The following is a 16,168-nucleotide window of genomic DNA, read 5'->3' as shown; positions in this document are numbered from 1 at the left end:
CTATGTACTAGATATTATTCTAACAGTTTTCTATAAATTAATTAACAAAACTCATTAAGAAATCAGAGAACAATGATATTATTCTTCCTTTTTCATGAGACTGTTTTGTAAAACATCCAGCAAATGACAGAGGCGGGGTATTATTCTAAACTTCCCCTAGTATGTGTCTGTGATGCCTGCGAAATACAATAAAAGTTCACAGGTCTGAGGCCTGACTGATAAAAGCCTCCAACTGCGAAGCTTCTATCGCCGGGTAAACAAAAATGAGAGCGTTTATTTTGCAATGCAACCTACAAGCAAAGAGAGACTAAAAAGAAAAAAGAGTTTTCAGATGAATGTGATTGTTTATGCACATTTTTCAAAAGATTTCTGTGAGGCCTGGCCAGTGTGGTTCATTGGTTGAATGTCTATCTATGAACCAGGAGATCACAGTTCAACTCACAGTCGATTGCAGGGGTTGCGGGCTTGAACCCCATAAATCTTACAAATTTATGAGACTGGGGGGCATGTAGGAGGCAGCCAATCAATGATTCTCTCTCATCACTGACGTTTCTCTCTCTCTCTCTTCCTCTTCCTACCTCTCTGAAATCAATAAAAATATATTTTAAAAAAATATTTCTGTGAGACTCTTATTGGGGATAAAGAAAAAATATTAACTCTATAATTCGAGAACATCTGCACCAAGTGAAAGTCAGGTTTAAAGGAAGTGACATCATGTAACTGAAGCACATGGAAGGACACATCATCACCAACATTAGTTTTATCCAAATTTCAATTCATATATACCTTCCATATTTTATAAATCTAACAGTGCATTTAAAAAGTAAGACTTTCTTGCCAATGTAGTGAGCAAGTCTCTTCTAATTATTTTTCTTTTTCAGAACTTTCTGATCTACTCTGAGCCACTAAGGCCATCCTGATTAAATGTAGATTTTTCTCAGTCCTGTTCTACAGAGCTGATGTTGTAGCCATACGAAATCTAAAATGTACATTTCCCATCTTCACACCCCATCTCAATAGAAATCCTGGTTATCAATTCCTTCCCATGTCACAAAGAAAATATTTTCAAAAGTTGAAGATGTAGGGAGAAAAAAGTGGACATCTGTAATACTTTCAACAATCAAGATAATTTTTGTTAAGTTGAAGGCTTAGGGGTTCAGAACAAAGCACCCTAAATTATGTTTCAATGGTGTGTGCATTATTTTGAGCTAAAGGCACCAAAACCCTGTGGGTTCAAAAGAAACTTCTGCTCTCCCCTTTAACTACCTAGAAGAATTTAAATTAGGAGCCTGGCCCGTGATACGTGTTAAAACCAAAAATGACTATTTACCTATCTAGGTGGTAGGCAAACTAATACCTCCTGAACATGTGATCTCCGGTCAAAGATCTTCTGAAGTTTAAAAGTGCATTACCTCATCCCAGGCTCAGACTGTCTTATATATCAAATTTCCCTTTCAGTCTCTGAACCTGTGAATGTGAGGTATCTGACTCTCTCATGTATGTGGAGCTCCCATACATATTTTACCTGTTAAATTTCAATATTTTCCCTTGCAATCTGTCTCATGTCTATCTGATTAGACCAACCAAAAGAACCTTGAAGGTAGAAGAAAGTATCTTCCTCCCCCACAACGGTCATTAATTTATGGCAAGAGTTCATCATGCCCTATAGGGGATGTGGATGGAGACAATAGACAGAAAACTGTGCGACAAAAGAAAAAAATATTGCCCAGCCGGTGTGGCTCAATAGTTGAACTTCAGCCTATGAGCCAGGAGGTCATAGTTCGATCCCCAGTCAGGGCACATGCCCGGGTTGTGGGCTTAGTCCTCAGTGTTGGGCATGCAGTAGGCAGCCAATCAATGATTCTCACTCATCACTGATGTTTCTCTTTTTCTCTGAAATCAATAAAAATATATTTTTTTAAAAAAGAGAAAAATAGCCCTGGTTGTTTTGGCTCAATGAATAGAGCATCAGCCTGTGGACAGAAGGGTCCTGGGTTCAATTCCGGTCAAGGGCACATGCCCGGGTTGCAGGCTCAATCCCCAGTAGGGGGCGTGCAGGAGATAGCCAATCAATGATTCTATCTCATCATTGATGTTTCTATCTCTCTCTCTCCCCCTCTCCCTTTCTCTCTGAAATCAATAAAAATATATTTTAAAAAATAAAAATTTAAATAAATAAATAAGAGAAAAATATTCTAGAGACGGTATAGAAATGTCACCACCCCTCAACCCCCATTCAAAATCCCAGAGGCAGCTGACAATATCTCCCTCCTAAAGGCCTGCATCCTTATAGATGTCGAAACTGCTGATGCACATGAGCAGTTGAAGGACCTTCCTGGGGTGGCTCCAGTGAACTACACCATCATTATTTCCCCACAGCACAGGCGCTAACAACCAGGCACCCCAGTTGGAAAAGGAAATCACTCCACCAACAGGCCTTTTTCAAAAGGCGCACTTTGTCCCAAGCTTATGAAAGCAGCCAATCAGAGCCATCCTTGAGTTGGTTCAGAGGACCTTCCAGTCTTCTGTGTGTTGTTCTTTATGCTCAGCATAAGCCTAACAAAATTTACCCAGAAGTTTCTCTGAAGGTTCCTCTTGATTTATATCTTGGGAAACGGGAAAATGTCATATGCCAGTAGCATTTTAAAGAGGTAACAGACAATCATAAGAAAAACTAAGTAAGAACTTGAAAACCACCTCACTAGGAAGGACCATCAAAGTAGAGAAGTAAAGGTTTGCAGCTTCTAAACCCACGAACTTTAGAAAGAAATGCAAACACAACTGACCTAAGACAGAGCATTTACCTGAGGAGCAGCCATGTTGTCCTCTTCCTCCTCCTGCTCCGGGTGGTTTCCTCAGGCGACCTTATGCTGCGGAATCACATCTGCGTCTTGAGGATATGCTTTCAAAGGCCTAAGCACAGCCTCTTCCTCTGCTTCCACCACGCTCACAGGCAGAAGGAACTTGAAATGATGAAAAATGTCACACTTCCTTGTCCTTTGTCACAGGAGAGATTCAGAAACAATGAGATCCTACATGAAGACCAAACTGAGTTTTTTCTCTACTTTCTTTCCTGTGCTCTACCCTTCAACACATGCACAAATTCTGACACTGCAATGACAATGTGGACTGTTCTGCTCCTCTCAAACCAAACAGAGCACCCAGTTACCTCCCCTGGACCAAAGCCAGCTCTTCACAAATATACTGGGGCAGAGAGCCCTTCCGCTAAACACTGGCCTCAATTTTGAATCACCTGGAGCACAACATTAAAAAAAATGATGTTTGGCCAGACTCCCGGCCACCTCTCCCCGACCTGCTCCTCTCCCAGCCTCTCCCAGACTCCACAAGTCCGCACCTCCACCTGCACTTCAGCCACGGATATATTCCAATATTTGGGACTCACAACACAGTGAACAAGACTTTTCACGTTGTGGCTTTTGAATATATGTTTACAAACCAAACCTTCACTCTCGAGAAGGGCCTGATAGATCCCCGGGAGAATGTTGCAACGATTGCTGATTGTGCCGGTGTGATTGAAGGAGCCAGTCGGAGCCGAAATGCCTTGCTGAACGGGGACACCAAGAATTATGATTGGGATTCTGGCTACACATGCCATCAGCTAGGAAGCGGGCCCCTGTGGTTCAGCTGGCACAGCGTACATGACTGGGTCAACACGGCTGTTACTTTGGGATGTGACAATGGACGCTACAGCTACTACATTGAGGCTTCCACCTCCCAGCCACAGTGGACCGTGGTGGCCGACAGAACTGAAGTCTCCTGCAAGTACTGGCAGCCAGTAACTTTTGAAAGACAGCCTGCCTCCTTCATCCGAATGGTTGGAACACACAACACAGCAAATGAGGTGTTTCACTGTGTCCACTTCGAGTGTCCGGGGCAGCAGAGCAGCCTGGGAGGCAAACAGCAAGGAGCCGGGGACAGGGGACACCAGCCTGGCCAGTTAGCTGCTTGAGCCGCGCGCCTTGCAGGCCCCCAGCGGCAGCTCACTGCCCTCCAGCCCGGGCTCCATCTCTCGCTCATTTGGCGCAGCACCAGTAAAGGGGCTCTGATGGGCAGTGACTTTGGGGGCCCTGTGCGGCAGGACCGTGTCGCTGCCCCGCCCCTTCCTGCGGGGAGCAAGTTTGCTCCCAAGGACGGGAAGGTCTCGCCCGCTTTGTCCTCAGTTTGTTCCGATCAGGCTGGTCTCCAGGGGAGAAAACGGTCTTCAGTCCTCCCCAGCCCAGCGTTCACACCCTGCATCCCTAATCTAACCCAGGCCGGCAGGGGGCACACAGGCCTCTCGGACCTGGGGTGCCCTTTGGGAAATGGGTTTCCTTCGTGTCTACTCATGAACACATCACCCTGGCAACTGGTTTTTCACTACTTTTAGTTACTCACTGTTTGCTGAATCCTAGGTGTTCGGGTCTTTTTGAAATGCTCAAACGGTACTTGTTTTAACCCCGTTGACACTAATTGTCCTTCCTTAGTTTTGAACGGTTAAGCGTGGGGTGGATAAGCGTGGGGTGGAGCGAGAAGCACGCCGTCCCCCCCAGGGCTCACAAGGACACTCCGCAGAGGACGTTCAGCAAAACACAGGCGCGGCGCAGCCTGGCACTGAGCAGCCTGGCACTGAGCAGCAGGCACTGAACAGCCTGGCACTGAGCAGCTGGCAATGAGCAGCCTGGCACTGAGCAGTCGTGGCACTGAGCAGCCTGGCACTGAGCAGCTGTGGCACTGAGCAGCCTGGCACTGAGCAGCTGTGGCACTGAGCAGCCTGGCACTGAGCAGCTGTGGCACTGAGCAGCCTGGCACTGAGCAGCGTGGCACTGAGCAGCCTGGCACTGAGCAGCTGTGGCACTGAGCAGCCTGGCACTGAGCAGCGTGGCACTGAGCAGCCTGACACTGAGCAGCAGGCACTGAGCAGCTGTTGCACTGAGCAGCCTGACACTGAGCAGCCTGGCACTGAGCAGCGTGGCACTGAGCAGCCTGACACTGAGCAGCAGGCACTGAGCAGCTGTTGCACTGAGCAGCCTGGCGCAGAGCAGCCTGGCACTGAGCAGCGTGGCACTGAGCAGCCTGACACTGAGCAGCTGTGGCACTGAGCAGCTGTTGCGCTGAGCAGCCTGGCGCAGAGCTGCCTGGCACTGAGCAGTCGTGGCATTGAGCAGCTGTTGCGCTGAGCAGCAGGCACTGAGCAGCCGTGGCACTGAGCAGTCTGGCAATGAGCAGCAGGCACTGAGCAGCCTGGCACTGAGCAGCCAGGCACTGAGCAGCCTGGCACTGAGCAGCCTGGCACTGAGCAGCCGTGGCACTGAGCAGCCTGGCACTGAGCAGCAGTCACTCAGTGGCCGGGTCGTGGACTGGTCCTTCCGCGGTGAATCCAACTGGGAGGTGACAGGAAGCACCCACTGTGCGCCTGCTGATGACGTGTTCAGATGCCTGCGTGGAACCTGCACACCTCCCTTGGGCTGGGCCGTGGGCAGGGCGGGCAGGAATGCAGACCTGGGCCTGGGGCAGCCCTGATCATCCTCCTCCTTCCAGTTCCGAGATGCTTTCCTCCTCCTCCTCACTGCACCGTCCAATCTGGCGGCCTGCTCCGCCCGCGCTGTGCGTCTCAGTCATCTCCATTTGGGTTCCTTGTAACTCCATCAGATCCTTGTCGCTGTTTCTTCTCTGCAGCTCTCCCTCAGCTGTCTGTCTGTCCATCCCTGCCAAGCTCCCCTAGACGCAGAGTCCTGCACACCCTGTGACGCTGGGGGGCGCTCACAGGGGTCCTTTCTCTGGCGTCTTAAAGACACGGTGGTTGAGTGTACAAAGAGGAGGGCCGGCTCACTGCTTTCTCCTGCAGTCCAGTGACTGAGGGGGCGGTGGGGTAGCATCGGACGAAGGGCTGTGGGAGCGCGCCGGGAGGAGCGGGGCTCCGTCTCCCTGCCCCTCACACTCTGATCTGCCCTCTCCCCTGCGTGGAATGAGCACGGAGCCGTGTCCGCGTCCAGCCCCAGGCCCCTAAGAGCGCGGCTACTGCCCACTCAGCACCCGCCAGCCACACACTCACTGGGCAGCCGGAGGAGTCAGCAGGCGAGTGCAGATGCTTTCAAAGGCTCACCTGTCGAAGGGCCTCTCGGTAAACTCTGAAGTCACCTGTCCAGAGAGGAAGCCCACAGCGTGGACCCGGGGACATGGGGTGGGCCCCGCTGCCCACACAGCACACCTGGGGCCAGGCCAGGGCTGCTCAGCTTCCCCCGTGAAGGGCACAGACTGTGTCAGAGCATTGGACCCAGCGGTCCCTTACCGCCAGGCTCCCTCCTCCCTTCTGTCTTCTGGAGACCCCTTTGGAGTGTGCACCTTCCAGACTTCTGCCCTAGGTCTGTCTTGAGAATGGAATCTGTCCCCCCCTCCCACCCACCAACATCCGGCTCTTCAGGGGCTCCTACTATCAGATGAAGGGAAGGAAGGGGAAACAGAGGCAGTCTGAGGACATGGTGGCAGGGAGGCAGCTGGCCTCAGCCACACCTGTCTGGAAGCCTCACGGGCATGGACGCTGCTCTGTGCCCAGAGGAGCTCAGCAAATCCTGCACAGCTGCCCCCGGGACAGGCAGGGGCTCTGCTCTCCTGATGGCCTCCTGACTGGGGAGCAGGGGGCTGCAGACCCCACTGAAGACCTCTCACAGCACACACGCCCAGACTGAGGCCTGCACCTCCAGGAGTGAGGGGTGAGTCCCCAGATGACTGCCCGACTGCTGTTCTCCAGCGCCGGCTGGGCCTGCGGAGGATTTCTCTCCTGTGGCCGTCTGGACTAAAACGGTCCCCAAACAGGAAGAGACCAAGGGAGCCTACTGGGGTGCAGGTGCAAGCTGGGCTGGCACTCAGCTGGAAGGGTTCCCAGGCACCCGGTTCGAGGAAGGAGCCTGGGCTGGGCCACGGCAGGGCAGGGCTGGTGTGGGACCCGGCTCCCTCGCCTCTATGAGGACACGGCCTGGGTGGTTGTCTGGGCTGAGGAAAGATCAGGTGAGGCTGGACCCTCAGTGGAGGTGGACAGGGGTGTTTGCGACCTCTGGCCCGTTACTGTGACCCTTGTCAATTCCACACTAAAACAACAGCTTTGAAACTACCCCCTACTCCCCCCCTCCCTCAAAGGGCACTGTGGGAGTGAAAGGCCACTTTCACCAGGGCTCTGGGAGAGAGCCTTCAAAGGCACCTCTGACAGTTTCCAGGAGGCCCTGGGCAGCAGTGCGCACGCCTAGACTGTGCCTGGTAGGGCCTGTGCTGGGGTGGGGAGGTGTAGGGGGGTCTGTGCCTGGCAGGGCCTGCACCTGGTTAAGGTGCTATTCAAGCTGCCAACTTGAAGCAGGTGCAGTAGTGTAACACAGATATCTACACACACACTTGTTTTCCGTATTCTCAGTGCTTTTTCTGTTCTGTTTCTGATATTAGAACCATGAGCCCATGATGGATGTGGGACTCTTCTTAGTCACTCTTTAAATTGTCACTTTTAAAATCTTAATTTAATGACAAATACATTAAAAGTGTTTTATTCCTTAAAAAAAAAAGGTTCACCCAAACCAGTTGTCCAACTCTGTGGGGGAGGGCACAGTAATGCTATTTCTTACAACTCATCAAGTGATCTAATGGAAGGAGACCATGTAGCTAAGCATTTCTTCTGAAGCTTTAATTCACATGCAGAACCCTTGGGAATCAGGGCCCTATCTGAAAAGTTATGATTCTGTAGGACTCCAGTGAGGCCCATGGAATGGCATCTCTAGTTCCCTGGTGGAGCTGACCTGCTTTAGGTAACAGTGGCTACAGATACTAGACTCAGAACACCTGAGACCTGTGAGTTTTGTGAGACTGGATTAGGAATTTCTAGAAGCGCAGGATCCCAGGCTGGATTCCTGGTGCTGGGGAAGTTCTGGAATGGCATGGCCAGGTCCATAGGTATTGTGTAGGTACAGGGGGGCAGGGAAATCATATGGTGGCAACAGAGTTGTGTGAGAGGCCTGCCCTCAGATTCCCTCCCAAACTACCTAGAGTCCCCAGGTTTTCACTTTCTTCCGTCCCATGGGCCACATAGTATACAGGACAATCCACTGCCCGATCCCCTGTCCAAAGGTAAGTGGAGTCTCAATCCTTAAAATATGAGGAGCAGAAAAATGTTTACATCACGGCTTTATTGGAAAATAAACCAAAGAAGCATACTCCAGAAGCCTGTCAAGAGATGAAATTGTTAATACCCCATTCATTTTCACCTTCTCCAACTGACCCCCAAATATATTTTTATTGTTGTTCCCATTACTGTTTTACTACAGTAAGAACACTTCACATGAGATCTAGCCATGTTTTCATTAAAATTTTAAGTGCACAATACAAGAGTGTTAACAACAGGCACAATGTTCTACAGTGGATCTCTGAAACTTATTAATCTTCAATAAATCAAAATTTGTATCTGTGAATAACAACTCCCATTTCCAGTCTCTCAGCCTCAGGCAACATTAATCTTTGTTCTAATCTTTATTCCTGTGAGTTTGACTATTTGGTGGGAAATCTCAACCTGATTTATACAGGGTTTATACATTAAAGTTACTTACTATGACACATAAGTTTAAAAATGTATACAGTCATATTATTACATTTAAAGGGAAGAAATATGATTAAATGAATACAGATAAGCTCCCAAATTTGCTAGAGTCTAAGAAACATAATTCTTATGAAATAAATAAAAATTCCTGAAACATGGCAGAGTCACTATAATAAAACCTTAGAGCAGCCCTAAATCTTCATGGGGAAATTTATGCTTTTAACTACAGATAAGCAGCCCAATAGGCCCAAGTCATTGTTTCTATTGACATTGTCCTGGGGAATAAAAAATTAGTATCTTTTCCCCATATGCATATCTCTGTATCCAGATTCCCCTGCTAAGAAGGACAACAGGCATATCGGAGGAGGGCCCACTATTAATGTCCTTATTTTGAGTTGATTATCTCTTTAAGGATCCTATCTATAAACAGTGTGATATTTCAAGATACTGGTTAAGATTTCTACTTATGAATTTTGAGGGACACAACTAAACCCCTAAAAGTGTATGTGTGTGCATGTGTGTGTGTATCTCTGTGTGTGTATCTATAAAAGTGTTATAACTCCCATCCCTAACCCAGGACAGCCATTAATCTGTTTACTATACTGATGGGATTGGATTTTAATTTTAATAACTTTATCATTTTCAAACAATCATTAATTCACAAATTTCATTTAACCCAATGTCTTTTATTTAACTAAATATATTTTTACACTAAAAAGTTCTATTTCAAAAATAGTCAATATTTAAAGACAATTATTTGGTAAGTTTTTTCACATCCATTTTCCCTTACTAAGTTCTGAAGCTTCCGGTGGGTATTTTCCACTGAACGCACATCTCACTCAAGTGAGACTGGCCACAGCTCACAAGTGCAATGGCCACATGAGGAGACTGGCTGCCAAAATGGATGGGTCAGTATTCAAGTATCAACATAAAAGTATTTTACTGCAACATGAGGGGAGACTATGCCCTGTGAAAACGCAACTTCTTTCAGTGTATTAATACTTTCTTTGTGGCCAAGCATAACATCAGTTTTGTAACTGAACGTGGTCTTAGGAAAATATTTTTTTTTGGTAGGATTGGAGTTGAAACCGTGTGTATATACACTCTTAACTTTATATCATGGTTTTATTCAGAGTCTTTTTGTTCCTGTTGTATTTGTCTAAAGAGCTTTCAAGTTCTGAGAGGGGAATTTAAAAAAACTCTTGTTCAGGTATGTTTCTCACTTTCTCCACATATTTCCAATCATTATTCATCTTTAGCTTTATTTGTTATTTGTACTTACATTTATGTCTACTCATTTACTCATCCAAGTTTTACTAACCATCTCCTTCGTGCCTGGCATTAAAGATACAAAATAACCTGGCCAGTGTGGCTCACCAGGAGATCACCATTGGATACCCTGTCAGGGCACATGCCCTGGTGGCAGGCTCCATCCCCAGTAGGGGGTGTGCAGGAAGCAGCCAATCTATGATTCTCTCTAATTATTGATGTTTCTATCTCTCTCTCCCTCTCCCTTCCTCTTTCTGAAATCAATCAAAAAAACTTTTTAAGACAAAAAAAGGAATAAGACCAAGGCCTTGCACATGTGGGGCAGACACCCTAATCAGTAGACAGACAATAAGTAATGTAAACAAATAAATAAACAGAAAACTATCTGGGCCCAAGAAGCCCAACGCAGACATGTTACAACAGCGTGGAAAACTCACTGAAAGTTGGGAACAAGGGAACAGCCACTGCAAAGGCCCTAAGGCAGAAACCTGCCTATGTGTTTAAGGAACAGTGAGGAGGCCCCTGTGCCTGCAGCTGATGCAGGGAGTGGGAGAGAGCAGGAGATGGAGTGTAGAAGGAGCAAAGAGGCCTGATGTTGTGGGGCCCTATGGGCCATCTTAGCTTCATGTTTTATTGTTTTACTATCTATCCAGTCATTCATTAGAATACTCTATTTATTTAAACTAAACTATTATTATTTAATGAGCACTAAGTAGTAGGTTCTGGCAATGAATTAGATAGATAAGAGCCCTGTCACCCATATGGATCTCATAAACAGAGAAAAAAAATAAACAATCTGATAGAAAAGCAATAGAAACATCTGTGTCCAATTACAAAATAAAATGCACACTTCCAATGTGCCAGACACTGTCCCAAGCTCTGTCTGTGTATGTGTTCATTTAATTCTTATGACAATATTACAAGGTAGATATAATGATTGTCCCCATTTGACAGATGAGAGCCAGCAGCCCTTCCCAGATCACAACCAGGACCAGGCTGGTCTTTCTTTCCTTCCCAGTCCCAGTACTACTTCCCAGTCAGCACCCTCCTCTTCTCCCTTCAACTCCTTCACACTGCAGTGTTGCCGCAGACTCCCAAGGCCTGGGGAAAACAGCTTTTACAATCCCTCGGGCCCCTCTGTTGCTGGTACCTGCTGGTGCCTGTCCTGGTGAAGGGGCCACGCGCACCTGACCCTGCCTTCCACCATGTCCCTTACCTCTAGTCCCTAGAACCTTCTGCTCCTGTGGCTTGTGGAGCACTGACTCATATTGGTGAGGTCTTCATTAAACTGAGGACTGTGGAATTTGCTGAGCAGACAGGTGGCATGAGAGGGCTGTAAGTAGAGGTGGGGTGGGTCAGTTCTGGGTGCAGGAAGGCCCCACTGGGGCCATGAGAGGCGAACAGACTGGAGGCCAAATTGTGGCTCAAAGAGGGCCCAGGGACAGAGGCCAGAAGCTGAGCCAGCTGAGAACCATGGAGATGGAGAGGAGAGGATGGGTGGGTTCAGAAGTCAGGAAACAGTAAGAAAGGGGGCTGGAGACTGGGAAGCTTGGGGGTAGGGGAAGGTGTTGGCACAGAGAACCTTGGGTCTTGTCCAATGACTGAATGGACAGAGGGGAAGCTGGGTAATGAGAAAGATGAGGGAAAGACAGTGAGCTCAGTGGGAACTGTGGGTGTGAAGGGCCATAAGGGATATATTTGGGCCCAACAGTCTATAAGCCAGGAGAGTGTGGCCTCATGGAGCATGGGGAGGGGAACCCTATGCAAACCCTCCAAGAGTGAAAATGCTCAGGGTGTTCCAGTCACTTTAGCCAGATTTAGGTGGGTGTGGGTGAAGCCTTGAAAAATACCACAGAAAACCAAGGCCTCAAACACCAGGCAAGGGTGCCGGGACTTCCTGCCCAGGGCAGCAGCATCATGGGATGCCTGTGATGGAAGATAGAACCTGGGAACAGGTGTGGGGGTAGGAGGCAGGTGGATTGAAGGGGGTGAGGGTAGGAAAGTCCCAGTGGGTTCCTGATGAGCACAGGGAGCTCTAACAAGAATCACTTTGTAGTGATCACTTGCACACATAGCACCTCAGTGACACAGGTCTTGTGCTGGGCTTTCTACAAATTCACTCACTTAATTGCAAAGCTGGGGCCTTTATTATCCCATTCAGGACAGATGCCGACCCCAAGGCACAGACAGGTAGATAATTTGCCAAAGTCATATAGCTTGTGAGTCACAGAGCCAAGATTTGACTTGACTCTGGACCTTCTGCTACCAGCATCTGAGCCTTTCACTCTTCTGCCTCAATTTCCTGATCTGTCCAAAAGATACTGGTCATCATCCTTCTACCATCAAACTGTCTGTCCCCAGATCTATTAAAGAGACACAAGCATTCCCTGCATCTTTTTTTTTGGAATTCACAGTGAATTATTTAAAATACATAAAATGACGCACACAGATTTTGGTGAAAACTTTGAAATAAATATTAGCTATGGGAATGTTGATCGAATTACTTCATCATTAAAAGATGAGCTCTGTAAAGCATCAAGACCATATAATCCACCTTTCAACATCCTCAGACAATGGAGAAAAGGTACTTGAGGGGAACACTATTGTAGCTCAATTTAACAAATCATATAAAAGGAATAAAAGAGCTACTGAATATTAGACTAACTCATTAAAACTAGGTGCTGACTGTTAAGAACATAGCCATCCTTACCAAGTGCACACTGAAATAGCCTAATATTATTTACTATGTTGCAATAGACGTTTCCACATATGATAAAGAGTAGAAAGAACATAGAGTTTGTCTACTAAACTAAACACAATATAACTAAAAGGGGAAAAACTGGGGATTTAAAAAAATATGACTTATTGGGTGTGTTTTTTATTTATTTAAGCTACGTCATATTTAAAAAAGAATGATAAGAGCTGTTATGAGATGTCACCAATATTTATTTCAGAAGTTAATGACCTTTTACAAAAAAGGCAGAAATTCAATAAACAAAGATTTATTTCAATATGCTTTTAAAAACACGATGAAGTGAATGCGAGAGAGGTAGAAAGAAAAATGTAAATCTATTTCAAATAAATAAAAGACCAACACTTTTAATATTCTTTGAAAAAGCATCATGTGGTGATAGACTTGGTCATTTCTCATCCCAGTTCACCTCTCTAATCTAGGAAATGAGAAGAGACCCAAGATAAGTCTCTCCCTTCTGGCTGAACAGGGGTTGCAAATGGAAGCTATCTAGTGATGCAAATAATTATAAAATACAGGGGCCTTTTGAACTGGAGTTTTGCAATTCTCATGCTCATCTGCATAACTGAAATAATTAAGCAGATTTTAAAGTGCACAGCTGCCCTAGCCAGTTTGGCTCAGTGGATAGAGCGTCAACCTGTGGACTGAAGGGTCCCAGGTTCGATTCTGGCCAAGGGCACATGCCTAGGTTGTGGGCTCGATCCCCAGTAGGGCGTGCAGGAGGCAGCCAATCAATGATTCTCTTATCATTGATGTTTCTATCTCTCTCGCCCTCTTCCTTCCTCTCTGAAATCAATAAAGAAATATATTTAAAAAATTTAAAAAAAATAAAAATAAAAAAAAATAAAGTGCACAGCTTATAAAGCCACAGGTCAACATATTACAACTCAATCATTCAGGTCCCATCAGTTCTCCACTCATCCAGATCGGGGTCCCTTCTTCCTCCATGAAGGTGTATTGCTGCCCATCAATCTGTTTAGCTCTCTCCTGTTTCTCTCCACTGTTGTCCTTTCCTGTGCATCTCCTCTCTGCCCCCCCTTTTCTCTCTTCCTCTCCTTATAGCTGTTCCTTGAAACTCCTGAACCCTCTTTCACCTTCCATAGCGCTTTCTCCGTAGTCTTTCTTTGTTCCCCATCTCCCTGTATTTCAGCCTCTTTCTCCCCCACCCCTGGGTCCCCTCTGCCTCCAGTGACCTTGTCTTTCGGGTTACACCCCTCCGCCCCACTCACTGGCTTCCCCACCTGGCTAAGCTGTCGGCGCTGCTTCTGCCTCTGCTCGGCCATCCCTTCCTCCCTTTCCGTTCGGCACTGGGCTCCTCCGACTCTCTTTCTCCATCTGAAGTGCCTGGGCCTTTGTGCCCCACTTCTGCCAACCAAGGGCGCCCCTTCCTCCCGGGCTCTCTATTTTCTTTCTCCATCTGCTACTTTTCCGAGTTACTCTTTCCCACTTACCGTGGCGTTACCAGGCCCTCCCACGTCCTCAGTTTCGGCGTCTCTTTGTGGGCTGACCTCGCTCCTCTGTGACTTCTCAGCAGCCCTGTCTCTGGATCCCCCGCACCCCCGCACCCCCCGCACCGGGCCGCTTTCCTGGCCTCCCCGTCGCAGCCACCGCCTGCACAAAGCCACTCCCCGCCAGGGGGTAGGCGACCTCTTCTTGGGACACCCCGTGTTCTTCTGTCCTAAATCCCAGCTCCCTGGAGAGTGTACTCTTCTTGGCATCCGGCCTCCTACTTAGCAAGTGGGAGGTGGCGGGAGGGGGGTGCCTTCAAAGGGAAGGGGGCCTGCAGGTTCCCAGGCCGGGGAGGAATCGGGCGCTCCAGGCCGGGAACTGCGAGGCTGGGGAGGGGAGCGGAGGGTCGGACTTTAAATGGCCTGGGGTGGCATGGCTGGATGGCTGGCCCGTGAGAGCCACGCGCGGGGGGCGGTGTGCAGTGGCCCCAAGAAGAAAAGACCAGAAAGAGTTTAACCAGAAACTAACGCGGACCCTCCACCCGGAAGCGAAGCCCTCAGGGCTCGGGAGGCGAGACTCACCCCGTTGGAGACGCGGTTTGGGGATCCCCAGGCCCGCCGCGACCCCGGGCTTCGCAGGCGCAGGGCTGTGCGCGGAGATGCTTGGGCTCGCACAACAAAGGCCAAAAGTCGCAGACCCGGAGTGACCTTCCCCTGCGCGGGCCGCTTCCGGGTCCGGAAGGAACGGCGCGTGCGCGGAGCGGCCAGCGGGGGCGGGGCTCGGGCGGCCTGGACTCCGCGGACAATGGGACGGTGGCCAGGGCCGCGCCAACGCCAGGGGCGCCGGCCGCGGGGGGCGGGGAGGAGGGCGAGGGCGCGCGGGGGCGGGGGTTGGGGTCCGGCCGAGGAGCGGGGGAGGGCCTGCGGGAGGACGCGGTGGCCCCGCCGGCCGCTCGGAGGGGCGTTGACCTCGGGAGGGTGGAGCGGGCGCCCGGGAGGGCGGCCCGGGTCAGCGCCGGGACGGTCAGTGTCTGGACCCTGGCTCCCGTCCACCTGGCTCCGAGTTTGTATTTTCTGAGTCCTGAGCCTGTTCCGTTTCCTTTGTGAAGCAGGGCTACTCCCTGCCCATTTTAAGTTGATTTTCAAACAGTTTAATATGTAGAGTCCTGTGGGCCACTTAGGTTGAAAGCAAAAATGTCTTTGTTTTAACAGCCTGAAAACAGATGTACTCAAAACCGCGAGTGGGAAGTGGTGGACACGCCTGCTTGGCAGAGACGCCCGCTGAACTCCAGCTCTGGAGTCTGGGAAACGGCACTGACATTGCAAGCTGTGGAGGAGGTCTCCCGAATTAGACTTTATTTACTTATTTGTTTGTTTATTTAAGCAATGAGATGAAGCAAGGAGTGCAGTTGTCTGTGCAGAGGATGCAAACTTGAATGTGAAATTCAAAATTCTACCTTTGCAAAATATGCCATCACATATATCACATATTCTCCCCAGGGAACCACAGGTTTCTTCCCTGCCAATCACTGGGACATATATCAGAACATTATTTCCATTCCTGTTCCCCAATCACCCTGGGCTCAGTCTTGTGCTCAGGTTCAGAGACTTTTGTGTTATGGGTGGGGTGTCCTCCATGTCCTTACCTCTTGCTGGTGGAAGTGGAGCTCTTGGGGTGGGACTGGAACAAGAATTTCCTGAGGCCCCCACTGGAGGGTGAGGTTATCATAGAAAGCATTATTGATGAGGTAACATAAAGGGAGTTCCCTTCCAATGCTGGGTCCCCCTCTGTCCCACCATGGAAAAAGTCCCATTTTTGTTTTCAGTCCTGCTAGAAACAAAGCCACTGCCCAGAGTTTCCGTTCCACGTTAGAGCACAATCCAGTCCAGCATCTGGCCAGCTTAGCTTGTGTTCCCAGCTGCAGTCCATTGCGCATGGGTCCCCAAAGCCATGGGCCACGCAGCTTCTAGGGACACATGGCAGGGTGGTGCAAGTCACAGAGCAAGTGGGTGCAAGGGCAAGCAAGCAAGAGGAACAAGAGAATTCCTTTGTCTGGGGATTATGTGTTCCCAGATGTTCTTGGGCTTGCACTGGGATTCACCCTCCTGACCAATAATCTTTGTTCC

General features: G+C 48.8%; 1 protein-coding gene and 1 pseudogene across 7 annotated transcripts in view; one reads left to right on the top strand and one right to left on the bottom strand.

Moving 5' to 3' along the window:
- The window catches only part of LOC118663088 (zinc finger protein 682-like), a 28,444-nt gene extending 13,654 nt beyond the window's left edge, over positions 1-14,790 (bottom strand). For all 7 annotated transcript variants that reach the window (XR_004969989.1, XR_004969988.1, XR_004969987.1 and 4 more), the window contains exons 1-2: positions 14,624-14,790; positions 2,805-2,997 (exon numbers count right to left, since the gene is read on the bottom strand). Coding sequence is in view for 3 of the 7 variants with exons in the window: in XM_036322434.1 (XP_036178327.1) it covers positions 2,805-2,819 (15 nt within the window). In the remaining 4 variants the exon portion in view is untranslated. The remainder of the gene's footprint in view (positions 1-2,804; positions 2,998-14,623) is intronic.
- On the top strand, positions 3,123-4,067 carry LOC118662454 (annotated as a pseudogene).
- Positions 14,791-16,168: the final 1,378 nt, after the last annotated feature.

The sequence above is a fragment of the Myotis myotis genome, unplaced genomic scaffold (genome assembly GCF_014108235.1).
Source record: "Myotis myotis isolate mMyoMyo1 unplaced genomic scaffold, mMyoMyo1.p scaffold_m19_p_9, whole genome shotgun sequence".
Taxonomy (NCBI): Eukaryota; Metazoa; Chordata; class Mammalia; order Chiroptera; family Vespertilionidae; genus Myotis; species Myotis myotis.
This window is presented reverse-complemented; position numbering and strand designations above follow the sequence as displayed.